Source organism: Magallana gigas, chromosome 4 (assembly GCF_963853765.1).
Source record: "Magallana gigas chromosome 4, xbMagGiga1.1, whole genome shotgun sequence".
NCBI lineage: Eukaryota > Metazoa > Mollusca > Bivalvia > Ostreida > Ostreidae > Magallana > Magallana gigas.
This window is the reverse complement of record NC_088856.1, coordinates 1248978-1268670: the sequence shown is the minus strand read 5'-3', so window position 1 is coordinate 1268670 and position 19693 is coordinate 1248978. Positions and strand designations below refer to the sequence as shown.

Genomic DNA, 19693 nt, shown 5'->3' with positions numbered 1-19693 from the left:
GTTAATACCTGTGTGTTTGTTGCTGTGTTGGATATACATTAACTGGCGTGGTGGCGCGTCATATACGAACCCAAGCTATTTCTCATGCATATTCAACTCTCCTAGAAGCGGACAGCAACAGCGTGATAAAAGATTCACCCCGGACACTCAGGTATTGACGTATGTTGTACAACACCGTGAACAACATGGCGAATAGGGCGCCAAAACAGTGGTGCTTTACAAAAGTAGAAACTGTTAACTCCTACGAAAACTGGAGACAAAATTTATTATACACTCTCTCCCTGGACCCTAATGTCCTTCCATATCTAACTTGGGTGAAGAGATCCCGCACTAACCCCCACAGGATGAATGACCATCTTTAAGTCCTCCTTAAAGATAGCTTAAAGGTGTTTAAAGGTAGCTTAAAGACGATCTTTAAGCCACCTTTAAACTACCTTTAAGCTATATGTATTGCTTAAAGGTGGCTTAAAGAAAGCGTAAAGATGGCTTAAAGGCAGCTTAAAGACTATCTTTAAGCCACCTTTAAGCCACCTTTAAGGACAACTTATAGGTCCTTAATGTCCAAACTTCTTTAAGCCACCTTTAAGCCACCTTTAAGCTACCTTTAAGCCACCTTTAAGCCATTAAAAAAAATTAATTCAATATTGTGCTTAATTTCCAACAAAATGTATTAACTTTATGAAAGAAAAGGTATTAAAACGGTTTTTGTTCTAGAAAGAAAAATGAAAAAAAACCCAAAAAAAACGGCCGCGGTGAGAATTGAACCCGGGACCCTTAGTTTACTAGCATCACCACACATCCTCTGCGCCACGGCAACTTACATATTTATAAGCGTTTTTATATCCTATATATCAGTGGATATTGAATCACTGTATTGAATGTGTTTACTTGAAAAGATTTTGACAAACCATTCAGTTTGTAACAATCAATTATATCTAATTTATAAATTACATGCATGCATGTATTTAGAATGAAATACGGAACTTGGTCTTCAGTGAACAAAAATATATTATACCTAAATGGAAACCGTTAGGTTCACTATAGTAGGCTTTCTTAGTTAATAAATTTAAACAGAGTAGATATACGTAATTGATCTAATTTATAGCTATAAAAATGTAAGAAAGAACATGAAATCATTTCTTTTATTAAATGCATTGATACTATTAGGGTATTTGTTCAATTTCCCGCAATTTCCCGGTTTTCATGATCGCGGCGCCGTTCCAATATATTTAAATATTTACATGTAATTGTATGTACATGATTTTTAAACTATCAATTCTATAACAAACAAAATTACCAATTACCGGTGACGTATTTACTGCATGTGGCAATTGCAAATGACTTGTACATACAATTGTATGATGTGCCAGGCCGGGTATATTTGACATATTTACCCTTATACATATATTTAAATAATCAACCCCTATTTATGATCACCGGTACATTAATTAATTAGCCTCAAGATTTTACTCTTACATACATGTATCGTTAATTTGTAGACTTAACATATTTGAAACCCAGAGCTAGGAAATAATACTTTGAAAATGAATTACAAATGTAAATTAACTTTCATTCACTAGACTTATCGTATACTCGTACATGCTAAGATTCAACGCCTTTAGAAACCCTGACGTGCACCTGGGCACACGACACACCTGTTGTGTATATCTTGTATATTCTGTGTTAGTTCCAGGGGTTTTCTTAAGTTGGACAAACAATAGACTTTAATTAGATATACACAAACATGCACCTGGGCACACGACACAACTGTTGTGTATATCTTGTATATTCTGTGTTAGTTCCAGGGGTTTTCTTAAGTTGGACAAACAATAGACTCTAATTAGATATACACAAACGAACAAAACTATGTCTAGACAAACAAAGCAGTAATATCCTGCCCGATATAACAAAGGCAGTTGAGAGTCTTTTCATCTTTAACATGTATCTAGCAGATCTAGAGTTAGAAATAATGAAAATTGAAAAAAAAAATACAAACCTTAAACCGATTAACAAATTAAATCATGCATTTTTGGTTCATTATCTTAATTTTGTTTAATAACCAGATGAACTGAGAGAGAGAGAGAGAGAGAGAGAGAGAGAGAGAGAGAGAGAGAGATTTTTTTCACCGATTAATTTATAATAGGAAACAAACATACTTTAATTAGTTTTATGCACATATTAAGATACAGAGACTGCGCTCATCCCTACAATAATTTTGAAACCCCCAAAAAATTATAAAGAATTTTATAACGGCAATCTGTGTCCATCGGAGCGGTGCTGATGATAGCGATCTGTGTTTAATGGAGCGACGATTAAAACCGCCTGGACCCCCCCCCCTTCCTTGGAAATTATATTATCACCCGGATGACCCCCTCCCATCTCTATAAAAGAGCTTTTGCATTTAATATATTTTTTTATTGTTCAGCTTGATCAATATTGACTTAAAGGCCACTTAAAGACAGTGTAAAGGCAGTGTAAAGAGAGCGTAAATGCCACTTAAAGATGCTTAAAGGTGGCTTAAAGGTAGCTTAAAGAAGTTTGGACATTAAGGACCTATAAGCACTTGCTTAAAGGTGACTTAAAGGCGGCTTAAAGGTTGTATAGCCTTTAAGCTCCTTTAAGTCACCTTTAAGCCACCTTTAAGGACTTGCTTAAAGATGGTTTTTCGCCCTGTGCCCCATAGACACTTTGTGGACGACGATGAGAATGTCCCCGAGGCCAATCGCAAGACCCGCGCACAGAAAGTCATGACACTCGAACTCATGCTCGCTCAGATCGCAAATTATACACCTATTATTTCGAGGAGCACTGTAGTAAATAATTTTACTATGGATTTCAGTCAACTGGTGCCCATTTCCTGGACTTTGCAAACATTCAACTACAGCCAAACGAAAGACCTGAGGACTTATTTCAGAGACTCATGGCGTTCACTGAAAATAACCTCTTGAAAGCTGAACTGGGTATCACACACAATGGCCAGGAAATCCAAGAGGATGAAGAACTTACTCCTACACTTGGCTTACCCTCATCCATCCTGATCTTCCAAGATTAGTGAAACAAAGGTATGGGACCGAATTAAGATCACGTACACTAGCTACATTGAAGCCTGAAGTTTCCCAAGCCCTTGATTCGCTACTAGAAGAACTACGAAGCACAGAGGATGACAGAGCTGTGCGCACTCAGTTTTCTCACTGCAAGTCCAGAAATCATGCCCTTTGATTAAAGCTTCTGGTCGCCCTTACAATTACTACCTTAGTAAGTGTTCATACCTACCCCAAAGTGACAAAAAGTACTTTGCCAATGCAAGACAGATAATGGGTACAGACAATAACCAGTGCAGTGATGAAGAGGAAATATCATTCCCTCAGAATGCCTCTGTAGCCAGGGTACAAATCCGCCAATCTCCTTACATTGATTCATTTCTGGCACATCATTTTGTTTGTATTACCATAGACAGTGGCGCAACTGGTAACATGATTTGATCGGATGTTACCAGCAACCTACAATCAGTAGTCACCCCTTCTTCACAATATGCCCACCAGGCCGATGGATTATCACCGCTCCATGTATCCGGTGAGACTCGACTTACCTTTAATCATGATGGGCAAGTGTTAACATTTGAAGGACTAGTTGTTGACAATCTGGACACCCCCATTTTGGCTGGAATTCCATTTATGGAGGCAAATAACATTACAATCAGACCCGCCCGACAGGAAGTCAGAATTAGCGACAAGAGTATTTTCCGGTATGGCACTAAAGCTCAGAAAGGACACCACTCCATTCGGCTCACACAAGTACTCTGAGCTCCAGTGGCACACACCACAACACTGTGGCCGGGAGAATACATTGAGGTCAAACTTCCCGACAATATGACTAGTCCGGATGAGTACAACACATATTCGCTGGAGCCTACATCATGCCAAAGTTCTACAACAAATTGGCCCCTCCTTCATTTATAGACAGTGTGGCAGGAAAAGTACGGATTGCAAATTAGTCAAATGATCCTTGTACCATTAAACGAAACCAGCACTTGTGCCTAGTGAGACCCACTTTCTCCCCGGGTGTTTCTCCATATGAAAACACTACACCTGACCATAAGCTCAACACTAAAGACAGCAAATGATCAACCACACATTCTGCTGCAGTCAACCTTGACCCTGATAATACGCTTTCTCCCGAGATGAAAGCACAGTTCAAACACACTCTCGACACATACGATGATGTGTTTAATCCGGATTTTAAAGGTTACAATGGTGCCAGTGATCCACTCAGGGCTGTTGTTAACATGGGGCCAGTCCAACCTCCTCAAAGAAAGGGACGCTTACCTCAATACAATAAACAACTTCTGTCAACACTTCAGGACATATTTGACGAGTTGGAGGCATGTGGTGTCTTCACTAAGCCAGAAATTGTGAAAGTCAATGTCGAGTATGTAAACCCATCATTTCTAGTTAAAAAGCCATCTCGGGGCTTCAGATTAGTCACAGCCTTCGCAGATGTTGGGAGATACAGCAAGCCCCAGCCATCGCTTATTTATGCCTGACGTAGATTCGACTCTCCGACAAATTGCTCAGTGCATATATTGCAATAACAGACCTTACACAGGCATTCTATCAAATCCCTCTGGCAAAAGAGTCCATGAAGTACTGCGGTATGGTAACCCCCTTTCGTGGCGTCAGAGTTTACGCTCGTTCAGCATTGGGCATGCCTGGCTCAGAGACCATTTTTAGAGGAGCTGACCTGCAGAGTTTTGGGTGACTTATTCCAGGAAGGTGTAGTTGCTAAGTTAGCCGATGATCTGTACTGTGATGGATCTACCCGAATAGACCTCCTTGATAATATCACAAGGACCCTTCAAGCTCTACAGAGAAATGGCCTTAACTTATCTGCATCAAAAACCGTGATCACTCCAAGGGAAACCACAATCTTTGGGTGGATATGGCGTGAAGGCACCCTTCGTGCAAGCCCCTCACCGAATTGCTGCATTAGCCAACTGTCAACCCCCATCTACTGTCAGTGGTGATGAGTATGTTGGATTGGTTAAGTTGCTTTCCAAGTCCATCGATTCACGAGGCGACTCATCACACTCATCGTCAGAGGGTAGGTTGATCGGAACACTGCCTTGACGTATTTCCTGCGATGGTACTAAGCACATTTTCTCGAAGGCCTGCACACATGGTTTACTATCGGTGAGAACACAGGCGTTTAGTGACGACTGTACAATGTATGGACTAAAATGCTTTACAGCTGCTGAAATTGAAAGTGCTTTGACCTCACAGGGCAGCCATGTATGCTGATAAGCATCCTCCAACTCCACTTCATCCCTTATCACCTGCAGATAAACTCACAGAACCACTAGTTTCTGAGAGAACACACCCTGACAGTGGCGCCGCTTTACCACCTACTCGCAACGATGATGACCTGCAAACTAGACACACCCGTGTTCGCCATCCACCGAAGTGGTTAAATCAATTATCTGACTATGTTTGTGATTAAACCTTGTGATTTGTGTGTGGGGTATAATAATCCCCTTTTAAGTGTTAATTCTTGACATATGTCAGAATTCAGTTTAAGTTGTCATTATAAAAAAATGGTGACGCCATTATGTTAAATAACATGTATTCCGGGTTTGCAGAGTGTGACCCGTAGGGTTCTGAGTTTATATTATTTGTTTGTCATCCCCTGTTTTCCGGTTTAATAAATGTTCTGGTGCATTGCTGCGTTAATATCTGTGTGTTTGTTGCTGTGTTGGATATACATTAACTGGCGTAGAGTATATTGTTGTATATTGTTGTAGAGTACTGAAGTTTCTCCTTTGCTACTGTAAGAGTTTTAGCAAAACAGTAAAGAGAGAGGTTTGGTAGAACATTTATTGGAACCTGCTATAGAATAGAATGAATATCAAAGAAATAGCTGCTGTAAAAATGTTTTATCTTTACTGAATATTTCACGTATTTAATTCATGCTATCAAAGCATCAACACTTTTTAATTAATTTAGCATTTTTACATCTATATAGGAATTTTGAGGCTCTATCTCAGACATTAGATCAGTTTACTGACCATTCAGCAAGTAAAATGCAAGAAAGATATGACGGGGAATGCCCTATACTAGTAGTGTTCAGCTTTAATACGTGGCGATCGTCTTCAATCGACTAACAGTGGAATAGGATGTACAAATAAGTTCTACATAGGAATGGATTTTTTCTTTAAATTTATAAAAATTTTCTCAAGAACTGCAATAACTGTCTGGGTTGGTGTAATTGCAAAAATTGAAAAAGCAGTTTCCCCAAAACCAAAAGTAAGTGACCATATTTCAACAAAGTTCTCTTTAAAAAGTGTTAAGAAACATAAAAATACAATAGTTGAAAGGATATTATATACATATGTTATTAAATGCGTTTTTAAATTTTTTGTTTATATCTAAAAATTCATAAAGGTATTTAATAGCTTTTTACTCACGTAAGCAATATGGCCTTTTAGCATATTGTTTTGCAAGCTTTGTAGTTTATGTTAATGTTGTATATTAACAAACTGACATTACTGTGTGTTATATATAGTAGGTTTGTATAATAGAATATTCTGGAGTGGTCAGTTATTCTTTCTAGAATATTCTTGAGTGTCCAGGCAGGTGGTAATTCATGTAACTTCTTGTACATATAATTTCTAGAATTTGCTAGATTTATATTATAGCATGAATAACCTGTAAACAGTGCTTATAAGATAGTCTCTTATTGGACTTTTGTTTAAAGACATTAAACTTCAAACAGTTTTATACTTACTGGGACATTGTGATTTGATCCATTCGGCACTCTTTAGTTAGGATTCTTAGAGTAAGTGTATTTTTGTATTTTCATATTACTGCAAATAAATTAAGTTTAAAATTTACTCTTTGTAATTGATCTCTGCGGGAATCTAGGGTTATTCTGACCCATAACAATGTGTCTCAAGAAAGAGATAAACATTCAGGACTCTACGATATACACAACATAATTGTAGAACCCAATCATGAATACGACTATTATTCTTCCTTAAATTGCTTTAAATAAAAGGATACTTTACGAATCTGACTCAAAATAAATACAACTAATGGAATCAAATGCACACATACTTTTTTCTTCATGTTTTCGGGGTGTTTTGTAATGTATTTACCAATTTTTATCTGCCTTTGAGATTTACTGCAACATTATCCATTTTCAACGATTTAATCTTACGTTAAGTGTAGTTAAATCTAATTGTGTGATTTTGTATGGGCAGCCAGAAGAACATTTTTCAATCTTTACAGTCAAGATGTAGTCTCACAACCAGTGAAAAATAGATACTCGACAAACAGTCTATTCTTCTACAAAAATCATATCTGTTGTAATGCATTAATGAAAGCTCGTGGATAATCTCCTATCAAATATGACTTTAGATGCACATGGAAAATCTGATGGTTATTAATACGCCTGCGGAGGTTTCCTGTTTCCCCTAAGTATTATTTCTGACAAAATTTACATTTAAAATTGAAAAGTTACATACAGTTATCATTGCGACAATTATTTACCAAATATTTGGTATATCCGGCCAATTAGGACTAGAGAAGCTGTCTGCATCAGAGCTGTGTTTGCGCATCAGATATCTTGTGTCAGAAAAATTGTTAAAGCCACCATTAGATAGAGGGTTCTTTAATCTGGTTCTTACAATCATATCCTTAAAGTTTCTTTGGTGCCTGAAGGCTGCATTTGGAGAATTGGTGAAAACCACAACCATTTTATCAGTAAGAGGAAACAAGTGGGCTTTGTTTTCTTCATATTTAGGTTTGTATTTGAAAAGAGATAATCTAAATCATCAATTGCATTTTGTACTGAGTGCAAGCTGTAAACCCTGGAATATGAATTGGATTTTATGGGCTTACTTTGTTAACTGTATAGCTCTTGATATGAACAAATACGTCTGACTTTTGTTCTGCATCAACGTTATGTTATTTTCAATCGATTTTCGTAAGAAAAAGAGGGGAAATTCTTTTTGGATGTAAATATATATGGGTGGTGTGTATAGCGTTGTCACAAGATCACTCAATTGTTAAAATTTGTAAATTGAGATTTTAAATGTTATGCTTTGCTTAACTCGGAAGACAATGCTATATGATACCCTTGCAGAGCCGAAAGGTGATATGTAATAAAATGAATATATTAACTGATTCAGAGTAACCCAAGTTAAGCAAATAGGAAGTAAAATAATTTTTCACCACTCAACGACGTAAACAGTGCGCGATACTCCGTATATACAGTTTAGATTTAATTGCGAGCATCATATGTTGTAAACAATGAAACAAAGACCTCTGGCATTCGTTCGACCATTATTCCCCATTTTTTTATTTTTTGTGATGTTCTCAGGAGCGCAGCATATCTACCATCCTCGAATGAGTGTTCCGGGAATGACTGTGGAGATGTTTACCAGTTCCTCAGAGATTTCAGGAATGACATCAATGACCTGAAACATTCAGTCAGGGAATTGCAGAAAAAAGTACTGGGAGAAGGTGCGTATAGGAACGGGTTAGCAAATTGAATAAGTTAAAATTAGTAATAGTTTGTTTTAGGAGCCAAAAGATGATAATGGTGATCTTTAGTAGATGTTCATTTTGGTGAAGTCATTTAATTTGTTCCTGCTGACAGGGTGGAATAACTTCAGTCCATGCATTTAATCTGCGTTTTTAACGTTTTATGCATCCACTAAAATTTTTGAATTGATACACTTTTTTTGGCATTTAAAACCAAAACCATGCAATATCTTAACAAAATTTGGAACCTTTATCTGTTTCAAATTAAGCATACAAATATGTATTGATTTTATGTAATATGATAAGGTTTACAACTTTGCTATTATTGTTTAAGGATCTTTACCATATTGTAGATTATTTACCTTTTTAAAAATCAACTCTTTTTGTTGTTTTTCGCTATACATAAACATTTTGAGATTGTTCCACAATGGTAATATTTTTCACAACTTAAAAAACCCACATTATATTGTTTCAATCTTATGTTTACAAAAAGTACAGTAAACACATGCATTAAGATTGATCTCTTTCAAGTGAAAGTTCCCAAGAAACATTCTGATTAGAATTCTATATTATAGCCACTGAAAAGATGCATCAGAAGTAATCTAAAAACAAACATTGAAACAGTCATGTACACATAAACTTTGTCCAATATATGGTAATAAATCGACTTTGCTCTCAACAGCATTGTTCAAGGTATCATATATGAATTGTTATTTTTCAAAACAAAACAAAATGAAAAACTTAGAAATAGCACTTATAACACTATTGAATTACATTATGTATTCATTTGGCAATTTAAATTTATGTTATAATTAAGCATATGAAGGACAATTGAGAATATCAGATATTTTTAAAAAATCCCTAACAAATCTAATCCTACTTTTGTGCTATACATGTATGAACAAAAATTTACTATCAACTTCAAATGATATATAGTAATTGTAGCATACTGGAAAACTGAAAAAAAATATTTGTTCTCTCCTATAATCCTACTTTTTGTTAAACACACCTATAACCTTAACTCATGACTCAAAAACACTATGCAAAACACTATGCCCCTCCACCCCCTCCTAAAGTTGTCTTGGCAACAGTCACTCTACAAGCAGCAGTGAGGAGTCTGCTGAATAAGGGAATATAGTTTGGTTAGTTGTAGGTAGTTTCGAACAAGACATAAAGGCAACTGGCAGGAACATATCAGACAGGCGGGCGGGGATGAAAAAACCCACCAAAATTGATATATTTATGTTAATTAACCAGTCAAGGCCTCTCAGGCGGTATATTCATGTACATTAAAACAATAAATATAATCGAAAAAATGACAAATTGTAAATGAATTAAATTGAAAGATTGTCCAGATTCATACCTCACAAACTTTGGGCCCTTCGGGCTTTATGGATTTGACCACGCCCCGACCGAAATTATCACCTCAAAATACTAAAAGAATGGTTCCTCATTCCTTAAAAATTCACGTTTAAAAATAGGTGTTAGCCAAGAATCTTCAATAATGATCAAGCAAATTAAATGATATTTATCATTTAAGTCTGACAAACATACATGTGTAATTGATTATAGATCACAAGAAGTTAAACGATTTAATTTAATCGTCATTTATGAATATCCGTGACGGAACTCTGATATCCACAGAAGACAAATGCTTGCCTTACTGGAAATTATTAGATAAATATTGACATATTGACCACGCGAGGATCTCAAGTCAACAGCTGATTATGTAGTAGGATATTATCATTGAGAACAATACCCAAATTACATACCGTATCAACGGTAATGCCTCCTACGGAGTCTCAAAACTTGCATGATGGAAAGAATAAAATTTTGATGCAATGAATAAAACTTTTTTCTCACCTTTTCAGTGAAATGTATTCGTAGAAATTGGAAACCCAGAATATGATTTTTTACTTTTTGAGGTCGCAAAAATTTCAAGCCGCAGAAAATATCCATTGTATCGCATTACAAGAAATGACATTAATAAACTGCTATACGCTAAACAAATCTTAAAGAGCAGGGTACATACATTGTAAACATTTTGAAGATGAATCTTTATTATTACATAAACCTCTTAAAACTACCCTAAGCTTTTAGTAATCAAACTTGCAATCTATTAGATATGAAATACAATAGTTATGGATGGACTACCTTAATTATGCACAAGCGTCCGTTGGAAATCTTATTAGATGATGTCAGGGTCACAATTCTATTATAAGAAGGAAGAGTTCATAACTTCAAGGAAATGCCTTATATTGTGCATGTTTGTTAGTAAAATAAATCATAATGGTATGATACAGTTACCGTATAATTTTAAAAGTTAATATGAATGTTTTACTTTGTGTATTTTAGTGGTTGTGGAATCCGATCGTACGAACTGTTTTTAGCGAACTCGGTAATTTTCTTGCAGATTATAATTGGGTAGGTTGCCTAGCAAATGATTCGGTATCTGGTCAAAATTCAATTTCAGAATTTAAAACTGTTTCTATGCTTATAATCCATTGAGTAATGTGACCCATAAACCTCAATGAGTCTGACGTCAAATTGTTTCGACCAAGAGGTATATTTAAAGCATCTTTAGAATTGCATTATCTTATTTACTTTAATTAGACAACTCTACATTTACCTAAACGATCTACTTTTAATATATACAATATATACATGGATCTGATCATGAGTCAAAATGCATGTAGTATATCAACAATCAATAATAAGCCAAACTTTATCCTTACGTCGGGGTAGTATATTATGTACTGTTCTGTTAAAATAAGAGCAGGTATAAACGGGCAATGAAAAACATCTCGGCTTTTGAGAGATAGTTTGACAAGCAGTGATCATAGATACTTGCCAAAGCATACAGATTATGGACGCTAAAATAGCTAGTTACAAAGTATGGACTTTTATTTCATTGAAATATTAGTCTATCGATTTGCACATACTTTTGTTTAATTTGATTTAAGTTCAAATCGTTTAAATGAAGATATCATTAAATAAGATAATACGTCAAACAAAACATTTTAACATCAACTAGCGACTGAAGTAAAAGTCTTCATGTACTTTCCATATCAATCAATATTTTTGAATTTGTTTAATATGGAAAGTGTGACAAAATTAAAACTGCGAATTACAAAAATATAAAAGATATTGAACAAGTCAATAATAAACGTTTGAGCTATATTGAAATATTTTCCTAACAAACGGACATGTAACTTATATGAAACGGGGCTAGTTCCTGACATAGACACCCTCTGTGACTGACCTGATAATTCATTATAGGGAAAAAGCATGATTTGTAACTGACCTGAAACCTTTCCGTCAAACACTTACATGACCTCTAAAATCTAAATGATCAGAAGCATACCCAGACAAAAAAAAAACAATACCATGACAATAACCTTAACATACGTATATGTATAATTGTTTGTAGTATAGCATTGTAACAATTCTGCAAATGTTTTGGATTTCAAAGTTTCAAAAAATATCTTTAGAGATTAAATTTATTTCAATATTGTCTGTAGTGTGCAAGAGGTATGTTTAATTTACAGAGTGGACAAAACTCGATGCTATACAATTACAGTCATAAAAAAATATCAGTATACCAGTTTGACTAAATAACTAATAAACTATTAATAGAAATAAGCAAAGACCATTTAAAAGTTCCCATGGTGTAATAAAATAGTAAAACATATATATTAATATTTATAAGTATTTACCGTACAGTTTCTCAAAACACAGTCATAATGTGTATGCAAATTAAAAACAGCAATGTTTACTTTTCTGCTTTTTAATTTGCGGAACAATAAGAACATTATTTTTACCTAGATCGAAATATGTCACAGATTTGTCAATAATAATACTGAGTTATCACATGTAGACCGAAAAATACACCGTATCAACAAATCATTAAACTGTATTGTAAATCTAAATCTACAAAACGTAATGATTTTAATCATTATACATTTGTATGTTGACAGTTTGTAATTGTCATTTTTTCATACAATTTGTCACAAAACAAATCATATTAATTCTTAGTTTTAAGTATCTAATTATCACAGGTACGAGTAAATTAAAATTAGTAAAATTGATGGCTGTCTACAAAAGGGGATACCACATCCTCTTTTTTTATGCCTTTGTACTAGTATATCCACTCCTTGTATTATAGATCAATTTAATAATTTACATATCAGACTATAGTCATGTATTTGAATAACAACATATTACGTATATTATTTGTGAATTATAGAGCTATAATTATATATGAGGATCTATATTATAATATTCTGATATATTGATATATGAATTATGCTTAAATGCAATAAGACGTCATAAACATCTTAAAAAGTAAATAACAGAAAAAAGAGGAAAAACTATATATAATCAACACATTACTTGATTTTCCCAGCCTTGAAAGAATTAAGAATAAAACCCTAAAAAAAAACACAGAATTTAAAGGGGCATGGTCACGATCTTGGTCAAATTCTGATTTTATGTTTTAATTTTTTTCAGTGCTTTAGGAATGCATTTCTAATGATCACATAAAATTTGAGAGTCATTAATAGAGTTATAAGCAAGATACAGGGCTCACAATTCTTTGTCCTGTAAACAAGGCTCGTGCGCTGTTTTTGTTTACATAGGTTCAATATACCAGTAAAAAATCTTGTTCCAGCTTATTTGTCTTTCTATTTTTTTTTATTTTGAGCAAAGATAAACTCTTCCTAACATTTAAAACATTCGTTTTAGGTTTAAAACTGAAATGTTTACTTCAAGTTCAAAATGTAAACAAACATAGCGAAGAATTTCAAGCTCTGTTACTCGCTTATTACTCAACAGATGACAATCAAATTTCTGTTGCCTATTAAAAAAGGCCTTTATGATTCATTGTAAATATTAAAATTGGGAAAAAAATTGATCAAAATCGTGATCATGCCCCTTTAAACCTCTTTTTTATCAAAGTTTAACCAGCTCGACTGTAAGACATGTTTTCCCCAGTATTTGAAGAAAAAGAGGCATATTTCACATTTGAATAATAAAACTGGCCTTCAAAATCTCTATTTGAATAACGTGCAGCTAACTCAAATGCTTAGTTTGTTTTTGTTTTTTTTTAAGTCGATTACATATTCTACATTCAGTTTCATTTGAAAAATCCAATCTACAAAGCAGAATTCGTTGTAAGTTCTATAAGTGAACATGTTTAGTCATTATTACAACAAGTAAATATAGCGTGCGCTATATGCATCAATTAAAAAAGGCAAAGAACGACTTTCCCAATTCTAAAAACAGCGACATTTACATTTCATAGATTAAATAAATAAACAAAACACTGAAAGGATAAACAAATACATAATTAATGGATCATCACAAAAAATTCATATATACTTAGCTGATTGCCGACAGAGATGATAGGACAGTTGGATGGGATAGTTCGCACACGGACTGATAACCGTTCACAAAGGGATCACGGGTTCAGTTCACATAAAATGTAACAGTATACAGTTTATGGTTTGTTCACAGGGAGATCCACAGCCAGGGCAGAATTACCGGAGTACTACTGATGTCGAGTCTTTCCTCCTCGATGATCCATCGTCCCTTTTGGTCGCAGACGAAACTTCCCATTCCTTCGTAAGCGATATGACGTCACACATAAAACAGCTGACATACACGTTAGAATACTCTGATTTCTGTAAAAAACAAAACAAAAAAAAACCCCAGGTTTTTTTCAGAAAATAAAATTCAAGTAAAATAATTGGGGGGTAATATGAGCCTTTTAATTGTAAAAGCCTTTTTAAAAAAAATACCTTCATGTACATATTGGTTTGTGGATCCACCTATCCAGTTTAATGCATTTCGCTGAATGTATCACACCTTTGTTGACGCAGGTTTATAAAACCGTGTCTTAAATGAGATGACAAATGACAACAAAAGGTCAGGGCAAATAAACGAAAATGCAAAAATTGTGCAATCGGGTGTAACAAACTTAAACAATTTATACCCCTGTACTGGTACTTTCCTCCTCGATGATGACCCAGCGTCTCCTTGGTCGTAGACGCAGACGACACTTCCCGTCCTTTCGTAAGCGCTATGTCGTTAAAATACTGTGTTTCCTGTCAAAAAACAAGATCAAAAAACAAAACAAAAAAAAACCCTTTTTCTCAGAAAATAAAATTCAAATAAAAAAGTTGAAGGCTTATATGACACCATCAATTGTAAAAAGATTTATTAAAAGCAATATGAGCTGTAGATTTTTTAGAATTTTATTTGGCTGCAAAAACCTGCTAATATGATAGGTCTGCATGTAACTAAAACTTTTATGGTAAATAGGGTTTTTATTCTTGAATATTTTGTCGGGAGAAAGGCTCCTCTTATGAGGAATAAATAGCAAATCAATTTCTGCACAGACGACAATAAGCCAATTTTGCTCCAATTAAGGCTTCTTAACGGATTTTCCAACAGAAATATAGCTAACACAAATTTAAAACAATGATTTTTTGGTCATTTAAGTAGAAAAACATTTTCATAAAAAAAGAAATTGCAACATAAAAATTGCAGCTCATATTGCTTTAACAAATACCTTCTTGTATATATTGGTGTGTCGATCCACCTAACCAGCTTAATGCATTTCGCTGTATATATCACATCTTTTTGGAAGCAGGTCTTATATCGCCGTGTCTTGGCTGTGATGAAATTATCAAATATTACGCACTTGATTTTAAGTCAGGAGAAAAATGACAACAAAAGGTCAAGGCACATACACGGAAATGCGCAAAAATGTGTGCAATCGGGTGTAAAAAACTTAAAAAGTTTATACCCTAGTGCGGAGGATTATTTATAAGTCATGTTCAATTTAAAGCAAAAAGGAAGTTTTTTTTCTACTCCATCATTGACACAGACAATGCACGATCTTCTGTAGTGTAGTTTGGATTTTTTTCCAATCAGCATTTGTTGTAAGCAATGGAACAACGCCCTATGGTCTACGTCCGACCAACGTTGCTCCTTTCTGCTTTTGTTGTGATGTTCTCGGCAGCACAACCCATCTACCATACTCAGAACGAGTGCTACAGTAAGGATTTTGAAAATGTTTACCAAATACTCAAAGAATTCAGGGGGGACATCGATGGACTGAAACAGTCAATTAAACAGTTGCAGAACAGAAAACAAGGATTGGGTACGCATAGTTTTTTTTTAAATTCACAAAATTATATAATGTTTTATAATTATTTACTGTCATTTACCTTTCATGTTAAACACGAAGATGAATAAATATTTTCTATACTTTGAAATGAATGATTTTCCCCATATAACAACAAAATGTTTGCATCATTATAGTTATTGTGTTCACCTTGTAAGAGATTGTGTCCGTATACCATATTTAAATTTTACCTGATCAGCAAATATTGTGATATAAACAAAAAATCTACTTTCGTTTTTGGTAAACTACCACATAAAAAAACAAAAATGAGAATTGAAGTGGTGGGAACGCTTTAGTGTGGAATTAAGTTACTAGGGGTTTGTATCAAAATGATAACTTGCAATGATATAATGTTAAATAATTCTGTGAATATTGTATATAAACACCTAAATTTGATTTGAATAAAAAATACGAATGTAGTCGTGACAGATTTTAAATAATTATGGGTGCCAATTCGTTTTTTTAAATCTATGACAGTAGTGTTGATGGAAAAGTAACGTACAACATAATGGCGGCAAGGTTATACCATGTGTTGAATCTTATAATGAAATCTTTTTTAAACAAAATGTGCAAACTTTTTTCTTTAAAACCCCCTCCTTTCATTAACCGTACATATCAAAGAGGCGGGCGATGTTGAAAATTAAAAGAGAATGAATATGTTTATTTACCAGGCCAATCCATGGTCCTAAGATAATATATTTATGTAACAAAAATATATTAGTAATCGTTTTAGTGACAAACACATCTATACTACTACATCAAAATGATAGACTCGAATTTTTGGGCTTTAATACTTAGAAATCGGAAGAGTACTGCCTTTTGTTTTATATATTTTAAACATCATTGGTACTTGAATTTGTTTTTATTTTTTTCTCAATCAAGCTTCGCTAAATATTATTTAAAGAAAATTCCTTTTAAAAAATCAGGAAATCATCTGGATTTTTTGGATTTTACAATCTTGCGCATACGCATTACATTCACGCTAAATCACAAGAGGCTCTTTAGTTTATGTTTCCACAATATCACATTTGCATGGATAATCTCAGAAACGATATTACAAATTCGTGTAAATTTTTATTGAAAATTTGTTATATTCTCTGTTCACCAAAGGAAATACTGGAGATAACTCAAACTCAGCGCATTTGATATAAAAAAAATACCGAATGTTCCAAATGTCAATATGGTGTGTAAATTAGAAAGGAGTAAAAAAGGTTCATGAAAAATGGTTGAATTCTTCATTATTATGAATTAAATTTTTAGATGAAAGGTATATACAGCCTCAAAATGATTTGACTGTTTATTTTAAAGCAGCTTCATTAATTTTCTCCAAACTCGTTTCCGAGTGATTCTGCAATTTTTTGCTACATTACGGGTATATGGGAGGCATTTTAACTGTGATGAAGGCCTGTCCCAAGACACAGTTGGATTTTTCTAACTAAGCATAGTGAAGTGAAATTAATAGCATTATTGTAGGCTTAAAGCTTGCTTATTTAATGTCAACAATACGGTGTGTCGATATATATTTTTTTAATGTCCGATATCATATGCAATGTCAACCCGTGCACGCACGCGTCAAAGTCTAGTGAATGCATAAGTAAACATATCCTCCAGATTCACCCATTACACACGTTTTTATCTTACTGAAAGATGATTTGTACAACGAAATATATGTATCGCAAGAATTAAGATATAGAAACAACATAACAATTTTTTTTAAAGCAGAGTATATACAGTTATCAATGTTCTGGATAGTTAAGCAGTTTAAGTAATCACACAGAAAAAAAGATTCTGGCTTAGAGTAGATTGTAGAGTGCAGTTGTCAGGGTATCATTGGATATGCTCTCGTCTGATACCAACTGTATATAACCTTAACTTTGCACAAGTTTCTAATATCTTCAAATGAGGATGCAATGCATTAATTGATTTTTAAATGTTTTTACGTTTGTATATTTTAGTGATTGTGGAAATGAGACCGATGATCCTCTATGCAAAATTCGACGACACTATTAAGTTTCTGTGCTCAGTACATCACAGAGGATACGAATGGTCCGCCCTCAACATCTTCCAGCAAAATACATCTGGGTCTGTTTTAGTTTTAAATGTATCCAGAGATGGAAAAGTGGAATCCAAGAACGCTAGAATCAGTGGATCAATGACTGTAAGCGATGACATCATCAACGTGACTGTGTCCTTTGATGTGAGCCGTGGTACGGGGGTTTGTGAACTGAACAAAACCTATTCTTGTAACATTCAACTGGTGGACCCGTCCATCAGCTCTAAGGTTGCAAACACTACGTTAGTCTTGGAGAGTAAGTGCACATTAATTATAAGTTTTATTCATATATATGGTACGTTAATCATAGAGAGTAAGAACACGCTGCGTATTTGGTTATTTTTGTTGAATATCATGTATAAAAAAATTTCTTAAATAGCTATAATAAAATATAAAGCTCTGACTAAAAAATAGTTTGTTGAATTTGCAAGAACAAATTTTTTTTTCGGATCATATACAACAGTTACACTGTTGTGATTAACAATCTAAAAATATTTTCAGCGCCACCTTTCAACTTGACTGTCGAGACGATGCCTGATGGATATCCATATCATGGCAACATTGGTGAGACCATCAACTGTACAGCAACCGTGAACCCTAACACCACTGTATTGTCCTTGATTGGAAAAAGGGTTCATTCACTGAATGAATTTGTTTTCGCCGAACGAAAAAACGTACAAATATTTGTGGATTCTGAGAGCATAATCGACTGCTATCCGACTGTACAAACTGTTTTTTGGGATCCTGGTAATTTTCTTGCAGGTAATAATTGGGTGGGTTGCCTAGCGAATGATACGGTATCTGGTCAAAGTTCGATAACAGAGTTTAAATTCGTTAATACAGTATTTATATCCAGGTGAGAAATGTGACTCCTAATTCTATGTTTTGCCTGACGTCATATTCTTTTGCGAGGGTGGTTTATTTAGATTTGATATTTTTTTCTCGTTTTACTTATTCTACTCTACATCGATTTACATCAAAATGCATGTAAAAAAAGGTCTTGATATCAATTTCAAAGAATATAATGCTATAGAATAACTTTTTTGTTTGTTTTTTATTACTATAAGCGAAAACATTTAGTTATTGAAAGTGTGAACCTTACTTTTAGTGAAAAATTTGTGTTACCTGTTAATTTACTAATAATAAGATTGTTGAAATAATTTGTAAACAATTATGCTAAGGTTAGAACAGTTTACAATTTTTTAAATTGATCTTTGCAGCATCTTATGATATGCGAATTGCAGATTCACTCATCAGAAAAAAAGCTTTGTTTTGCAATTTATTTTATTTGCATTGCCGAATTAATGTTGCATTATTAGTATTTTGAATGTATATGTAAAATTCAAAGATTATCTTCCATACTAGAATAAATTGTAACTGCTGTTTTATTAGACTTATAAATATGTCCTTGTGGTAACTTACAGCTATTACATTTTTTAGTCATTTACTCTTTGGTGTATCATTTTGTCGCCCAATGTCTTTTTACTTATATGAATGAATAAATCAGAAAAACGAATACAATTTTCATCTTCAGTGCTCGATTACATTATCTAGCAAACAATAACGATATGATAAATTGACGAAGCAAATTTCAGTTGATGAAAAAATAAATAATGTTTTATGTCTGATAATTTTGCTAATTAGCATTGTAATGTTAATTTGAGAGGAAGATTCCTCTTTCTTAGACAGCGTTGGAATATGTAAAAAATATTTTGACAATTTTTTTAAAAGTGACACCATCTACACTTCATTGAGTTTTGATTTTTTTAGAATCAAAAAAGTGTTTTTTTTATAATTACTTTGACTTCAATTTGAATTCTATTAAAACATTTTTTAAAAGACCTTATCAACAGAGATGACAATCTACATTTTAAAAAAGAAGATAATAATCATAGCAGTCAGAATATGTTT

At 33.8% G+C, this 19693-nt stretch overlaps 1 protein-coding gene across 1 annotated transcript; it reads left to right on the top strand.

The window, feature by feature from the left end:
• The first annotated feature begins 15312 nt into the window (after positions 1-15312).
• LOC136275008 (uncharacterized) lies at positions 15313-18835 on the top strand. The gene is made up of 3 exons (XM_066083245.1): positions 15313-15705; positions 17685-18038; positions 18284-18835. Exons 1-3 carry the CDS (start codon positions 15492-15494, stop codon positions 18640-18642), a joined length of 927 nt encoding a protein of 308 aa, XP_065939317.1. The 5' UTR covers positions 15313-15491; the 3' UTR covers positions 18643-18835.
• Positions 18836-19693: the final 858 nt, after the last annotated feature.

Excerpts from the sequence above, each read along its gene's own strand:
- LOC136275008 (XM_066083245.1), top strand. The coding sequence starts at position 15,492 with ATGGAACAACGCCCTATGGTCTACGTCCGACCAACGTTGCTCCTTTCT. Across the intron at positions 15,706-17,684 it reads GAACAGAAAACAAGGATTGG|TGATTGTGGAAATGAGACCG; the intron begins GTACGCATAGTT and ends TGTATATTTTAG. Across the intron at positions 18,039-18,283 it reads CACTACGTTAGTCTTGGAGA|CGCCACCTTTCAACTTGACT; the intron begins GTAAGTGCACAT and ends AAATATTTTCAG.